Source organism: Lepidochelys kempii, chromosome 5, assembly GCF_965140265.1.
Source record: "Lepidochelys kempii isolate rLepKem1 chromosome 5, rLepKem1.hap2, whole genome shotgun sequence".
In the NCBI taxonomy this organism is placed as follows: domain Eukaryota; kingdom Metazoa; phylum Chordata; order Testudines; family Cheloniidae; genus Lepidochelys; species Lepidochelys kempii.
In genome coordinates, this window is record NC_133260.1 from 89043893 (window position 1) to 89056776 (window position 12884).

At 39.2% G+C, this 12884-nt stretch overlaps 1 protein-coding gene across 4 annotated transcripts in view; it reads left to right on the forward strand.

Annotated features, from left to right (window-relative positions):
- Positions 1 to 6812, forward strand: part of CDC14B (cell division cycle 14B) — an 80882-nt gene extending 74070 nt beyond the window's left edge. For 2 of the 4 annotated variants that reach the window (XM_073344942.1, XM_073344943.1), the window contains 2 exons: positions 1804 to 1869; positions 2130 to 6812. In XM_073344942.1, the coding sequence (XP_073201043.1) occupies positions 1804 to 1869; positions 2130 to 2169 (106 nt within the window). In that variant the 3' untranslated portion in view covers positions 2170 to 6812. The remainder of the gene's footprint in view (positions 1 to 1803; positions 1870 to 2129) is intronic. The other 2 variants (XM_073344945.1, XM_073344946.1) reach the window with 1 other exon arrangement.
- Positions 6813 to 12884: the final 6072 nt, after the last annotated feature.

Here is a 12884-nt window from a genome sequence, read left to right on the forward strand (position 1 = left end):
AGCTTCCATTAGTGTATTCAAAACAAAACAAAAACTGGCTTTCCCATCCTTTTTGCCTGAAGTTTATTCAACTTTGTCTTTAAAAAAAAAAAAAAAAAAAAGTGGGTCACCCAAACTGACTGCATTATTCCAATTAAAGCCTAATAAATGGAGAGTAGAGGAGAACAATTCTGACTTCTATTAATACTGTAGTATTGCTGTTAATCTAACTTAACATGTCTTTTGTGACACATATTATTTAATCCTACGTAAACTTTATCATCCAATATAAACCCTTTGATTCTTTGGACATCACTGCCTAGCCAGTATTCTTTTATTTGGTGTCTGTATATTTTAATAGCTTTCCTATATGGCTACTGTTTCAGTTTTTTTCATTGAATCTCATTTTATTTATAGGTATTGCACTGATTTCTTCAGCTTTCACAGTTTTGCTGTAGCTGAATCACAGTCTATGATCAAAAATTCATTCTTAGCATTATATCCTCAGATTTGAGTCCTTCCTCATCCTTCAGATTGTGAAGAAAGTGTTAAGTAGTTGGTCCAGAATGACTCATCTCCCAGTAAAACATTTTATAATTACAATATTTATTTCAAGTTTTCTGATGAGATTTATGAAGGTATCTCATGATTGTTCAATCAAACCAATGTGTACAATATTCGTGCCTTTTCCTTCAGGTGACACTATATGTCTACCAGTGTCAATGCCTGGTTGTCCAGAAGGAGAGGGGGTATTACTACATTAACATGGCACTTTGTTTGTAGTGTGGATGGGAGAATGTAATGGGACTGCATGGGATTCATGTAACAGCCTAGGGTCATGATCTGCTCTGTGACCTTAGGTTAACTGACTTGGCCAATTGGCACCTCACTTTCCCCATCACTGTTGTAGATTGGTCCATAAGTGATAGATCAGAGTTCACATTTTACAGTGTGCATTTATCAGATCATTTTATGGTGAAATTTTATCCTCTTCTCTCTCTCTTCCTTCCAAAATGCAGACACTCCTTAAATTCTTATTGTTAATCTGTTTAATTGGACGGACCATTTACAGTAGAGGCAACATTTAATAATTATCCCATCTTGAAACAAAAAAACTGAAATAATCCTAATACTGAGCACTTAAACTGCTTTTCCTCTTTTGAACTCAAAGTGCTTTACAGAGGTGGATACAGCATGTGTTAGTATCACCACTTTACAGAAGGCACACAGCAAGGCAGTGACTGAGCCGGGAAAAGGACCCCCATCTCCCAACCGCCGCCTCCCCCACCTTGTGACCTATCCAGTAGATGCTTGAGAAATTCCAACACCAACGGCATGAAGTAAAGAAACTAACAGAACCCTCTTCCCTTCAAAATGGACAGAAATTAAGCTATTGTCCCACTCATTACACTGTTAACATTCCATGTATTTAACAAGTTCTTGAGCTCCTTTGTTGTTAGCAATTTAGAAGAGAGGAAATAGTGTGTGTATTGTGAGGATTTGGGGGGTTAAATGGAATTGGACTATAGGAATCATTATGCCAAGGAATAATTGTGGCCCTGTTAGCAGGAAAGGGGAAACATATGCAACAATTAATTTATAGGTCTCTTAGCTTTTTTTCTCACTGGAGAAGTCATAAAAACTAACAGAGGGGTACTCTTAACCCAATATGCTTTCACCATTGAAGGGAGCCATTAAGCAACATTCTCCTCCCGTGTTGAGATGGAAATGGCATGCAGCACACCAGAGCTTTCAGTTTGTGATCTAATTCTAGCTTTAAAAAAATTAATATTTCTTTTCCATTCTTTTCTACTTTTCCCACAGTCTGATACCTCAGAAGGAGAAAAGGAAAAGGAATGCTTTACAGCAAATTCGCTTAATGAAATTATGGTACTTTGAATCCTCTGCTTTTTCTTTACAAAGGCTTTTTTCCTACTCTTTGTAATCAGAACAGTAGTCTGTGCTTTCTTTACAATTGATAAAGTATTCCCTATAAAAGTATCAAGTCTTCAAAAATTTTTCTTTGTAGTATTATGCTTAACTTAGTTTACACTGGCAGAAATGTTTGAAAGATTTTGCGCTTGCTTTGTTTTTTGAATTTCAAATCGGATGGTTTTTATTCCTCATAAATCTGTGTTTTATCATTTTAGTGGTCACTCCATACCAAGGACCAGGACAGTGCTGCGTTAAGTAAAAAGAAGTGACTGAAGAGGATGCTGAAGGGGGAAAAAAGGAATATTGCTATGGAACTTAATTTCTTTGAAAGGAAAGACATTTTCACTGCAAAATGCAGCTAAGATTTAGCAGAAAAACTCCTCCTAATTCGCAGAAGAAAACGACCTGTTCAAGAAGCTTGACACAGTTCAGCTTTCTAATTCTAAAAATGTTCTCAAATGTTAAAAAAAAAAAAAACTTGTAAATTTAGACTCAGGTGTAAATATCTAAACTCTCTATTATAAAGAGGGTTTACTAGTGGGTATGATGCATGTGTGTAATTGTGATGGCAATCACTTAGATGCTGGCCACCATAAGAAGTGAAGATGTGGTGGGAGCTTTTAAATATTTAGTTCACTGTTGTCTGTCCAAGCTGGTCTCAGTCTCCAATACAGAGCAAAGCTTGGGAAGGCAAGATTTTATTCTCATAACATTGTACTTTCTTGTTGATTTGGATAGCCTTCCTTATTTTATATGGATTTTTTTATGAAGCTGTAATGTTAAATATCCAAACTAATTACTGTACACCAAAGAGTGCTTTATTTCAAAGGGTTTTTTTAAACAATTTAACTAAAAGCTGTTAATTGTTTTATTAGTAATAGCTTTTAGTTGCTCAAAAACATTGATTTTCCTACCAGAGTTTATCATTTTAAAGCAGCACCATCAACTTAGTTTTCAGATAGCAGTGTAACCTTTTACCTACTTGTGCTAGAGGTAATACCTAAGGTTCTCAACCCTAAAGTTTATGCATCAGACCATGCTTTATGGTCATTGTCATGGTTTCCCTTGTTTAATCATTTTCTTCCATACTGTGGGGCGGTAGTGGGGAAGAGGGACACTTCAAAAAAATAAGGAATTGTGATTATAAAACTACTGAAATTGGCAGTGGGAAACAGGTGTAGTCAGTCATTCTTTTAAAAATGGTTATTTCAAGGTTTCAGTGCTCCTTTAAACATCCCGGTACTTTTGGTTTAAAAAAAAAAAAATAGTCCTGGATACCTAATTATCTGTTAAATGTGATTGTAATTTTTTAAAGGTGACCCAGGATTTGAAATTTTATTTATTTCCTTTTCAATATCCTCTTCTAAATCAGAAAAGTTTTTCCTCCAGATTTATCCTATTATATTTGAAGTTTATTTTCCCCCTAGTATCTTTGTTTGCCAGCATCATATTTGACATGTGCACATGCCTCAGAATAGATCTGCTACTGCATAGCCAACAGTAAAAAGAGGTTTGTTTTCTTGAGTTCTGTATAAATACAGTCTGGGGAGGAAGGTTGAAATGTTACTCAACAGACTTTTTTGTCCTGAAGGAAGAAGACCGGTTGTCTTGCAGTGGGAGGGAATGTTCCTACTAAATTTAAACAGTGCTAGGCAAGGTTCAACACCTAGGTCTAATTTACATCCCCTGTTAAAGCATTAAAAAATCGTAATGGTAATTGAAGGGTGTTGCCTAGATAGTGTAAGTAACAATATGTTGACTTGACTAGCTTTCGATGCTAAAGGGAGAAGAGTAATAGTCCAGGATATGGTTACTTATTAAGTTAATGGAAGCACCTCCCAAGTTGTTCTGAAACTTTTAATTATACAAACTTGAATGTAAAGAATATAGAAGAAAAGGTTCTTCCAGTATAGAATCAAAACCTTGAACAGGTATTTAATATCTTTTCTTTTTTTTATAAGAAGAAACCCCTTTGAGTCCTCTGACTTTGCTCCTTTGCTTTGTACAGCTTAGAGACTCTTGTCTCCAGGGAAATAGTAATCTTTGTGTTTATATAGCCTTTCAAAACAATTGGGAGTGAGGGGCTGAGCCACATCATTCTGGGGACAAGAGCCTTGCTAACTTTGTGAGGGGAGGAGGGACAAAATGAGTCAATGGGTTTTTTTTAAAACAATTCCCTCTCTGCTAATACAGCCCCTTTGTTTTTTTTTATTTGGAGTAGAGGAGCACTCTTTACTCTGATCAAGAATTAGAGTCCCTGTGGTGCTAGACTGGTGCGTCCAACTTCCACCAGTGACCTTGAAGAGAGAATGTGCAGTTAATGATGAATTGAAAATGTGCTCCCGGAACCATCCGTATGGATTTTTTTTAAAAAAAACAAAGTGTGTGTGTGTCATCCCAGGCCCTGTGATGGCTGCCTCCCCCATACCTCTCACTTTTGCAGCTGCAGTTCTTGGGTGAGCCTGGAATGCTCTGAGCACCTGCCTGCTGTGTTGCAGAGGAGAGTGTAGCTCTGGCTGCTCAACAGCCTTACTTCCTTGCTGAGTTGTTGGAGCCAAGGAGAGTAGGATAGGAAATTAACTGACACTGACTCTGCCTCAATGCAGGGGAGCACCTAGTAAAGGGTGACTCCCCTCTGCTCCATCCTTTCCAGCAGCTGCCCAGGGCAGTCCAAGAGAGCAGGGAGATAAAGACAGAGAGACAACACTCAATTAAAACTCATGATTCTCTACCCCAATCCTGGTCAGAGCCAGCCTGGCAGTTGCTCTTAACTTGTGCCAGCTAACAGTCCCAATGGGACCGTCTGCCTGTTGAGGATAGCCCAAGCATAACACACTCTACTCTCTCACCCTTCCCTGCTCCCCCTCCTGGGCACCTCTGCCCTGCTAAACTGGCTCCATGCACTCCAGTTGGGTAGAATCCCCAGCAGGGACATTGTGAGGGATTCCACTCCTTTTATTACCTGAGTGATTTCCCCCCCTCCATTTGTAACAAATTTATTAGGCTCATCTTCATTATTAATATACAAATAGGAATGGCATTGATCCAGTGTGTGCATGGTCAAGAGACTGATGGTTTGTGAAAATGGTTAGAGAAATTTTACTTGTGCATCCAACAACCAAGACTTACAATGCAAGGCAAGAGATTTTGCCTCCAGTGTAACAACTGGTGCTCCTTGACCTTTTTCAAAAATAAAATGTTTGCCTCTAAAGCTGAAAGGTTTGGACATCACAGTGCTAGGTGCTGTACAGGTAACTATTTTTTTAAAAAATGTCCTGACCCTGGGGATGTCACAGTTACGTTTTTTACAAGCCTAAACAGCTGAATGAGGGGAAGGTAGGGTGGTTGGGAGGATTAGTTTAAAAAAACACAAGAAGGCTTTTGGACAGTAAGTAATAGTTTTAACTTCCCAGCTGCCTACCCAGTTCTTTGCTTTTTAGGTATTTTCATCTTGTGTGTATGTTTGTGTTTTTACCTCAGCGCTAGAGTGAAACTGAGGAGATGTCTGTTGTTGGCAAATATTGAACTGATTTGTTCAGTTAAAGTCTGCCTCAAAATAATTTAATGGCTATAAGTTGCTTATACATATGCACAGTTTGAGTTGTTTGAACTGTCCGTTGAACCTGAAAAGAATCAGACTAGGGTTTGTTTGTTTGTTTTTTAAGAATCACCCCAACATATGAAGTTTTAACAAACTTTGAAATTACATTTTTAAAAACCAGATGAACTCTTGGACTTTCAATTTTGTATAATTGTTTTAAACATCAAGTACTGATTTTAATTGAAAAACAAAGCCTGTCACAAATGTCTATTACATATAGTGAAAGTCTCTAAACAAAGTTTCACAGTTTTGTTAGGTATGAAGATTCTGGGCTACCATTTTTCACCTCTGTACGTCTTACAGTTGCGGAGAAACACAGAAATGTTACTGCCATTCTTACTTGAATATTCAAATCAGCATTGCTGTATAGTGACCAGCATTACCTCCTCATATCCTATGTAATTTTAACATTTAGCTCGTACTTTCAATCTGACATTTGCCTTGCGTTTGCACCATATGTACCAAAGTTGTCTACATGCAATTCTGAAAGCCAGGGGAGAAAGCACTTCTTTTCTAAAGACTTGTGAAAGCGTGCCAAATGGAATGTACATGTAAAACACTGCTGGAGACCTTGAACTTGTGTGTGCTGAGAAGCTAGTTATCCCTGCTGTGATGCATTTATAATTCTGCGTGGGTGGCCTATCATTTTTTCCCCATCCGCCCTTTTATACTGAGATAATATAGTGAATATGCTACTTAAAATACATAGTAACTATCTCGGGTCAAGTTGCTGCTTTTCAGCAAAGTGTCAGTAATTTATATTAAAGTTACTCCCAGATCTTGACCTGTTGTTCTGACTGTAAATAGGAAATTGCTGCAGATGTGCTGCTGTTTTTAAAGACTGGACAAAAACTATTAAGCTAGGATTTGTATCAAATGTGACGCACATTCTAAGTGGAAGAAAAATCAACAATTATGTTCATCAGATTATTCTGCAGGTTTATATTCCTGGTTTGCAGACTTTCATTTGCCTTGGGTACAGAGTCTGGAAAGCTCTTTAAACCTTACTGAATACTCAATACTGCTCACCCTGATTTTTTTTAACTTGTATATTTCTAATCCTATTTTTTTAAATCCGATTGAATGACAGAATGGGAGTTTTATTTTGCTGAAGGTATTTTTAAGATAAAGCCTCATAATGTCTTGTAAACTTAGTTTGATATGCATTTGTCATTTGGAAATCTTGCATATTGTAACTTGTTTTATACAAAATATTGAATAGTAATAATTGTAAATACGAATTGTGTACCAATAAAACTATTAACCTGGTGTTTGTTATGCCCAACAACCTCGACAATCAGATTGGTCAGAGTCTGCATTGATGTGGGTGGCTTCCAGCAGTAGATCAACAAATGGTAACATTTTTGTGACTATTCCCTGAAATGCATAATATATTAATCATGCCTACCTGACCAACATAATCAAAGGGCAAAATTGTAAGGGATAACTTTTCATTTACTAAAATAACTCCTAATTCTCATGAATAATTCTTGCCTTGGTAAATATGTTCACTCTGTGAAGACACTTACCTCTAGCAAGATTAGAGGAGTGAAATTCAGGAAGCCAGGGTTATTTTTTTTTTTTGACTCCGCTACTGACTTTGCTTTGAGCAAATCACTTAACCTTCTTGTGCATCTTTCCCCACCTGTAAAGTGGGGATAGTACCTACCTTTGTATAGTGCTGCAAGATGGAAGAATAAAAGATAAAAATATCAAGTGAAAAGTGTATAGTATCAAGTTTTATTGAAATGTTCATAATATAATACACATTGCAAAAAAGGGTCCATTGCAAACTCTTAAACTTCAAAATTTCACAAACTCTAAAATTCTGTATAAACTCAACAATGGCCAAGCTGGGCTAGCCTAAAGTCAACCTTTGCCATTGGTGGTTGCCTCTGTCAAACAACAAAAACACACTAGGCTCAGCTAATCAGCAAACTTTTAAAACTCTAACACAGCCTCATCCTTCTTCCCAAAAGCACAAATAAACCTTCCTCCCATCCTCCCGATATGTTTCCCATGCATATATCATCATCCTGTTGGTCTTGGACAGCAAAATGCTAATCTTCACTTCTCATCCTTTTCTGCTTTGAAATTGGTTAAAGATAATTATACTTTTACAAATAAAAAAGGTTTTTCATGACCCGAATAAGCTGCATGCTGGAGAATGAATGAGTCTCACGGTCACTGTTCCCTCTAAGTTGCGCACGTGCGTGTGCGCATGCAGATCTTAAGCCCCACGCACATGGCGAAACATTGCGTGCTCAAAAATCTGCACAGAAGAAAATTTTTGCGCACATGGCCTGTCAAAAATTAGAGGGTACATTGCTCACGGTAATAGATATATCACTGTGTGTAATTGTTCTGAGCCTGCGTGTCAATCAGTGACAACGTATCATGGCAAAGACCAACAGTCAGAGCAGAAACACTTTTTAAAAAAAAATTATACATAGTCCAGATCTCCAGGGAGGAAATGACAATGACTGGCATCCCAAGGGAGAATGTGATGTCCTGTCACAATAATTTACTCTCTGTTAAGAGTTTGGCACTATGCTGTGTTGTTTTAAAAAAGCAGGGGGGTTATCTCAGGCCCAATGGGATAAAATGTTAATGAAACCGGTGCTCACTTTAGAACACTAAGTATGGGTTTGGGGTTTTGTCAAGTTGTTGCTGGCTTACTTCCACTGTAACCATGACCATTGATCTTTTAAACCTTTTACTGAAGATGCAGGAAAAAGGAAACAGTTAATGCATTTGAAACAAAATATTAAGTAAGGCTTTCATGTTAACATTACCCTTTATTCCCTTCAGCTGTGAAGAGTTTTTAATAAGAAAAATCCCTGTTTGACCGTCTTAAAGCTGGTATTAATTGTACTTTTTGGGGGGAAAGTAGTGAGATGAAATGGCCTAGAGCTGTTGAGGTGCAGTTTTCTTTCCTTGAAGACAAACCAAGAAACACAAAAGAGAACAGAAAAGAGTAGAAAAAATACAGCTCCTGCCTTTGGCACTGACTGTACCTTGCAACCTTGCTGCTGGAGAGAGGTGGACACAGCCCACTCTTAACCACTGTGATCAGTCAAATTTATATCAGCACTGAGCTGTTTATGGCATAGGTCTTAGCTGCCTCACGGGTCAAACTCACAGCAGTGTCACTCAATGAGGTGGGAGAGAGAGAGGAGAGAAGAAACTAAGTGGGGAAGGAAAAGGGTACACAAGAGAGGTCGTGGCAGCACATCTCCCAGATGTTCAGCAGTCAGCCAAGGAAGATGATGACAGCACTGATTCCCTCTCTTTGATAGAGTAAGGCCAGCATGCGTTTCAGGATCAGGATGATAAGGATCCAATAGTGGTGGTGTGTCCCCCATGAGGTGGCAGACGAGATGGAGAAACTTGCTCCTTTCAGTCCAGCTGTTCCCACTGTGACCCCCCTCATAAACAATGTCCAAGAAGGGGTGACAACAACATCACCTTAACCCATCAATCGTAAACGTTTCCTCCCATTTCTACAATCTTTTAGCTCTTTATGGCACCCCAGCAGCACTCCAGTCAGCTGGTGACTTCACCAACAGCCTTGAATATTCTTTATCACCAGTTTTTGAACCTAAACAATTCAGTTTGTACCAGTATATTTGCCTCTGACATTTTCTAACTTTTAAGAACAGTTGCGTAGCAGGCTGAGTTGGATTTTTGTTACTTTGGTCATATGGGAGTAGAGGCCTCTGCACCACCTCTGGAATTAAAGATTTTGTTTTGCCTATAGTTTCTATTTGTCAATATTGCAAAGTCTCCACACTTGACGGTCTGTGCAGGAAATGGAACAGAATTTTTAAAATAGCAAAGGTGGTGTGGATTATCTTTCAGAGGCTTTAGAAAACCTGTGGTGTTGATAGAAAAGTGTTTTCCTGATTCCACATGGTAAGTAGTATATCCTGAAGCACAAGGATGGAGAAGACTTATTTTTTCTCTAGTAGATGCAGGTGGAATCAAATCCCATACTGGTACATTCCACAGATTAACTGCACATGCTAGAAAAAGTTTTTCTGTTTTTAAATGACCAGTTTGTCCCTTGGTTTGGTTTTGTTCTTTCCTGAGTCACCAAGCATTGGATGCTGTCAGACAAAGGATGCTGTACTACCTGAACTATTCAATTTAGTAGTGCGTATGCAGATTGTGAAAAGAGGACAGTGGTTGCTTAAGAAAACATGTCAAAACCCGAAGCCTTGTGTTAATGCCCTTCACCTGTCATAGAGGCGAGGCTACAGTCACTGGAATTTAAATGAAAGGAAAACAGTATAAGGAATTAACTACCCTATATGTTTGTAGGGTAGTGGGGAATTGGGTGCTTTTTCTCCACCCTCATGGCAACACTTACCGTTCTACTTTGTCACTGTGACTGGATTCTGGTAACTATTGAAAAGCTTCAGCCACTGCAAGAAGTTTTCCTTTAGGGTGAATTATTCATATAATGGAGCATTTAGGATTGTTGCTAGGATGGTCTTCCTGCTCAATGGAAACTTGTCCTTGAAAATAAACTTCTACTACCTCCTACTGGTAGACCTTCAAAGGGAAAAGGAACAGAAGATGTGTGGGACCAGCTGTTATTTTTTTCATGGCTATGGCTGCCATATTCAAAAGCATTGGTCATGTCAGGGAAAACCACCACCTTTGTCATACAGCTCCCTCCAACCTAAGGCTTTGTGAAGAGCTGGTAAATGAGATTCCTGTAAATTGTCACTCCAGTTCCTACTCAGAAGCACTGACCAGACATGCAAAGCATGAGGCATACACACTGAAACACAAGCAAGAGGTCTCATTTTAATTAACTGGTACTGTCTGTTGTGGGGCACAGCTGCCCAACACCGCCTGATCATTCCATGCCACAGTTTCCACCTCCCCAGGGTTTTGTCATGCCTGGCATTCACATTGTTTAGGCCTCAAGCTGGGTCCCACTGAGTTTAATCTTCTTTTGGGGTTAAGACATTCACACAAAAGTTCCAAGGAAACAAAAGGTTGTGCTGAGTCTTTCATTTTAAAATGCATCAGAAGCGAGTTCCAGGCTATCTCTACAAGTTGTACTTAAAACTCCAGGTTCCAGTTGTGTGTGTGTGTGTGTGTGTCACAGAACACATTCACTAAAGCAAAATGACTATTTCTATTTCTAAAGCTAACCATACCATGCTTGTCCAGCTCCTGTTCAGACGAAAGGAACCAAGTCTTTTGAGGAAAAATGGTTTTCAGCATCACACAACCATGCTATTTGTAAAATAGGTTCTTCCTGTCTGTGAATATAAATTCTGACTCTTTTTCTCCATCCCTTTACCCTCCCTGTATCTGTGACACTCTGCTAAATTTAGATAATGTTCTGGAGGGAGGGAAATGGCAGGTGATTAGAAAGCTGTGGAACAAGCTTTCCTGCTACAACATGCATCAGAACACTCAAGGTTTGTCTTAAAATAGAAGTCTAAATACAATGCTCTACCCAGAACTCGATGTAAATAAGGCAGTCAGATCAGATCAAACTGGAGTAAGGCTGAAGCACCATCTCTGTGGATTTTGCACACAAGCTTCTATGGTCTACAACAATTGCAATCAATCAACTGTTCTCCAATCACTAGCAGTTTTGGAAAAGGCAATTTACATTGCCATTTAACAGCTCATCTCCCTTTCTGCTGCTCAGGCTGAAAGTGCAGATGCTGGGTTCCTTTTCCTGTCTTGCTCACAGAGACAGGATCTGTCCTGCTTCTTTAGCCTGCAATACTTCCCTAACCAAGGGGAAGTCTTGGTTTGTGAAAGCCTGGCCTTGAAAAGCCCAGAAGGGTGGGAGTGTCTGTCTTGACCAGACCACAGAAAGCTCTATGAACTACCTATTTATTACAGCAGCAGCTATGGGGAAAACTGGAGGAAGAGAGACACTCTAGACTAAGTGAGCAAATCCTGGGTGGTGGTTTCTCTTCTATTCCATACAGACTCAAACCACCCTTCCCACCATGCACTACTTACTGAAAAGTACTCAGAGAAAGTATTAAGTGCTGAGACTAACATATACCTGTCAGCTACAGTTCATTCTCTCATCCTCTCCCCAGCAGCAGAATTGTGCATGCTTTGTAGTATTTTGGTAGGGTTTATGTACATATACTGTCAGCTGTAAATTTATATTTGAGAAGGCAAGGTCAAAGAATGGAGCATCGGTGTAGTCATGAAATGAGCCAAAGAATTAAATGATGGCTAAGTCAAGAGGGTTGGATTTTGTAGTTTCTGGACCCTTTGGCACTGTTCATAAACAGGAAAAATAAATATATATAATAATTTTGAAAGACTAAATCAATGCTGGCAGCAGGCAGGACTCTAGAAACAAATAACTGTTCTCCAGTATCAGAACTGTGGAAGTGGGAGTTAAATGAATTAATCATTAATTTTTCAGGGCTATGATTCCATTGCACCTTTAGAAAAATAATTTTAGACCTAATGCAAAATTGTTCAAAGATAGCAAAAAAAAATTTCAAATTACATTCATAGCCCTTTGGGTTCTGGTTACATGAGCTTGCATGCGCTAAGCAGATTCCAATGTAATTAGAAGTTTGATGGTAGACCTCAAAGAAAAACTCAGCTGCTATAAGGAAAGTGAGGTTGAATCTGCCATGCACCCATTCTGAATCCATTCCCAACATGGAGCAGTGCTGCTGTCAGAAGAGATGAAAATTCAAGGTCTCAGCTGGGAGTCCTCATTAGCATGCCCACTGTAATTTCTGTAACAGTTTTTATTCTGTGTCTCATGATCAGGTTCCTATTAGGTATATATTCTGCCTGCTTAAAATCTTCCTTCGAGGTGCTTACAATGTGTCATTTTCTGGCCCAAACCTCCACATAAAATTACTGTAGGATGTTAAATAGCTTTCAGTGTTGCCATTGGAACACACCAGTGAAGCAGAAAGCGATCCCAGATCTCTCAGTAGGCTTCCTCCACAGACTGGATTTTCAGCCCTGCTGCAAGTCCTCCAGCAGAGAACACCTCAGTCTATGAAGAAATCTGTTTGTGGGGAAGGGAGTGACAGTCCGTCTTCCACAGCTGTTGCATGTGATGAGGAAAGTCTCCTTCCTCAGCATGTGGAGCAGCGAGTGTTCCCCTTCCAGTGGAGGAGGAGTGGGAGCTGGCTCAGGAGTCAGTGCTGATCAGCTCTGCAGCTCTACTGTAGTTGTTGTAGTCTCAACTCTTCACCTAAACTTGTGTGTTCAAGTGGTTTACAACCTGCGTATGAAAGTCTGATCTCAGGCAAAGTTCTGCTAATGTTTCAGAGCTCAGAAGAAAAGACTTTCAACTTTTGAACTCAACATAAATGGGCCCGCGTATCAGGACTTTGCTTTGCCGGTG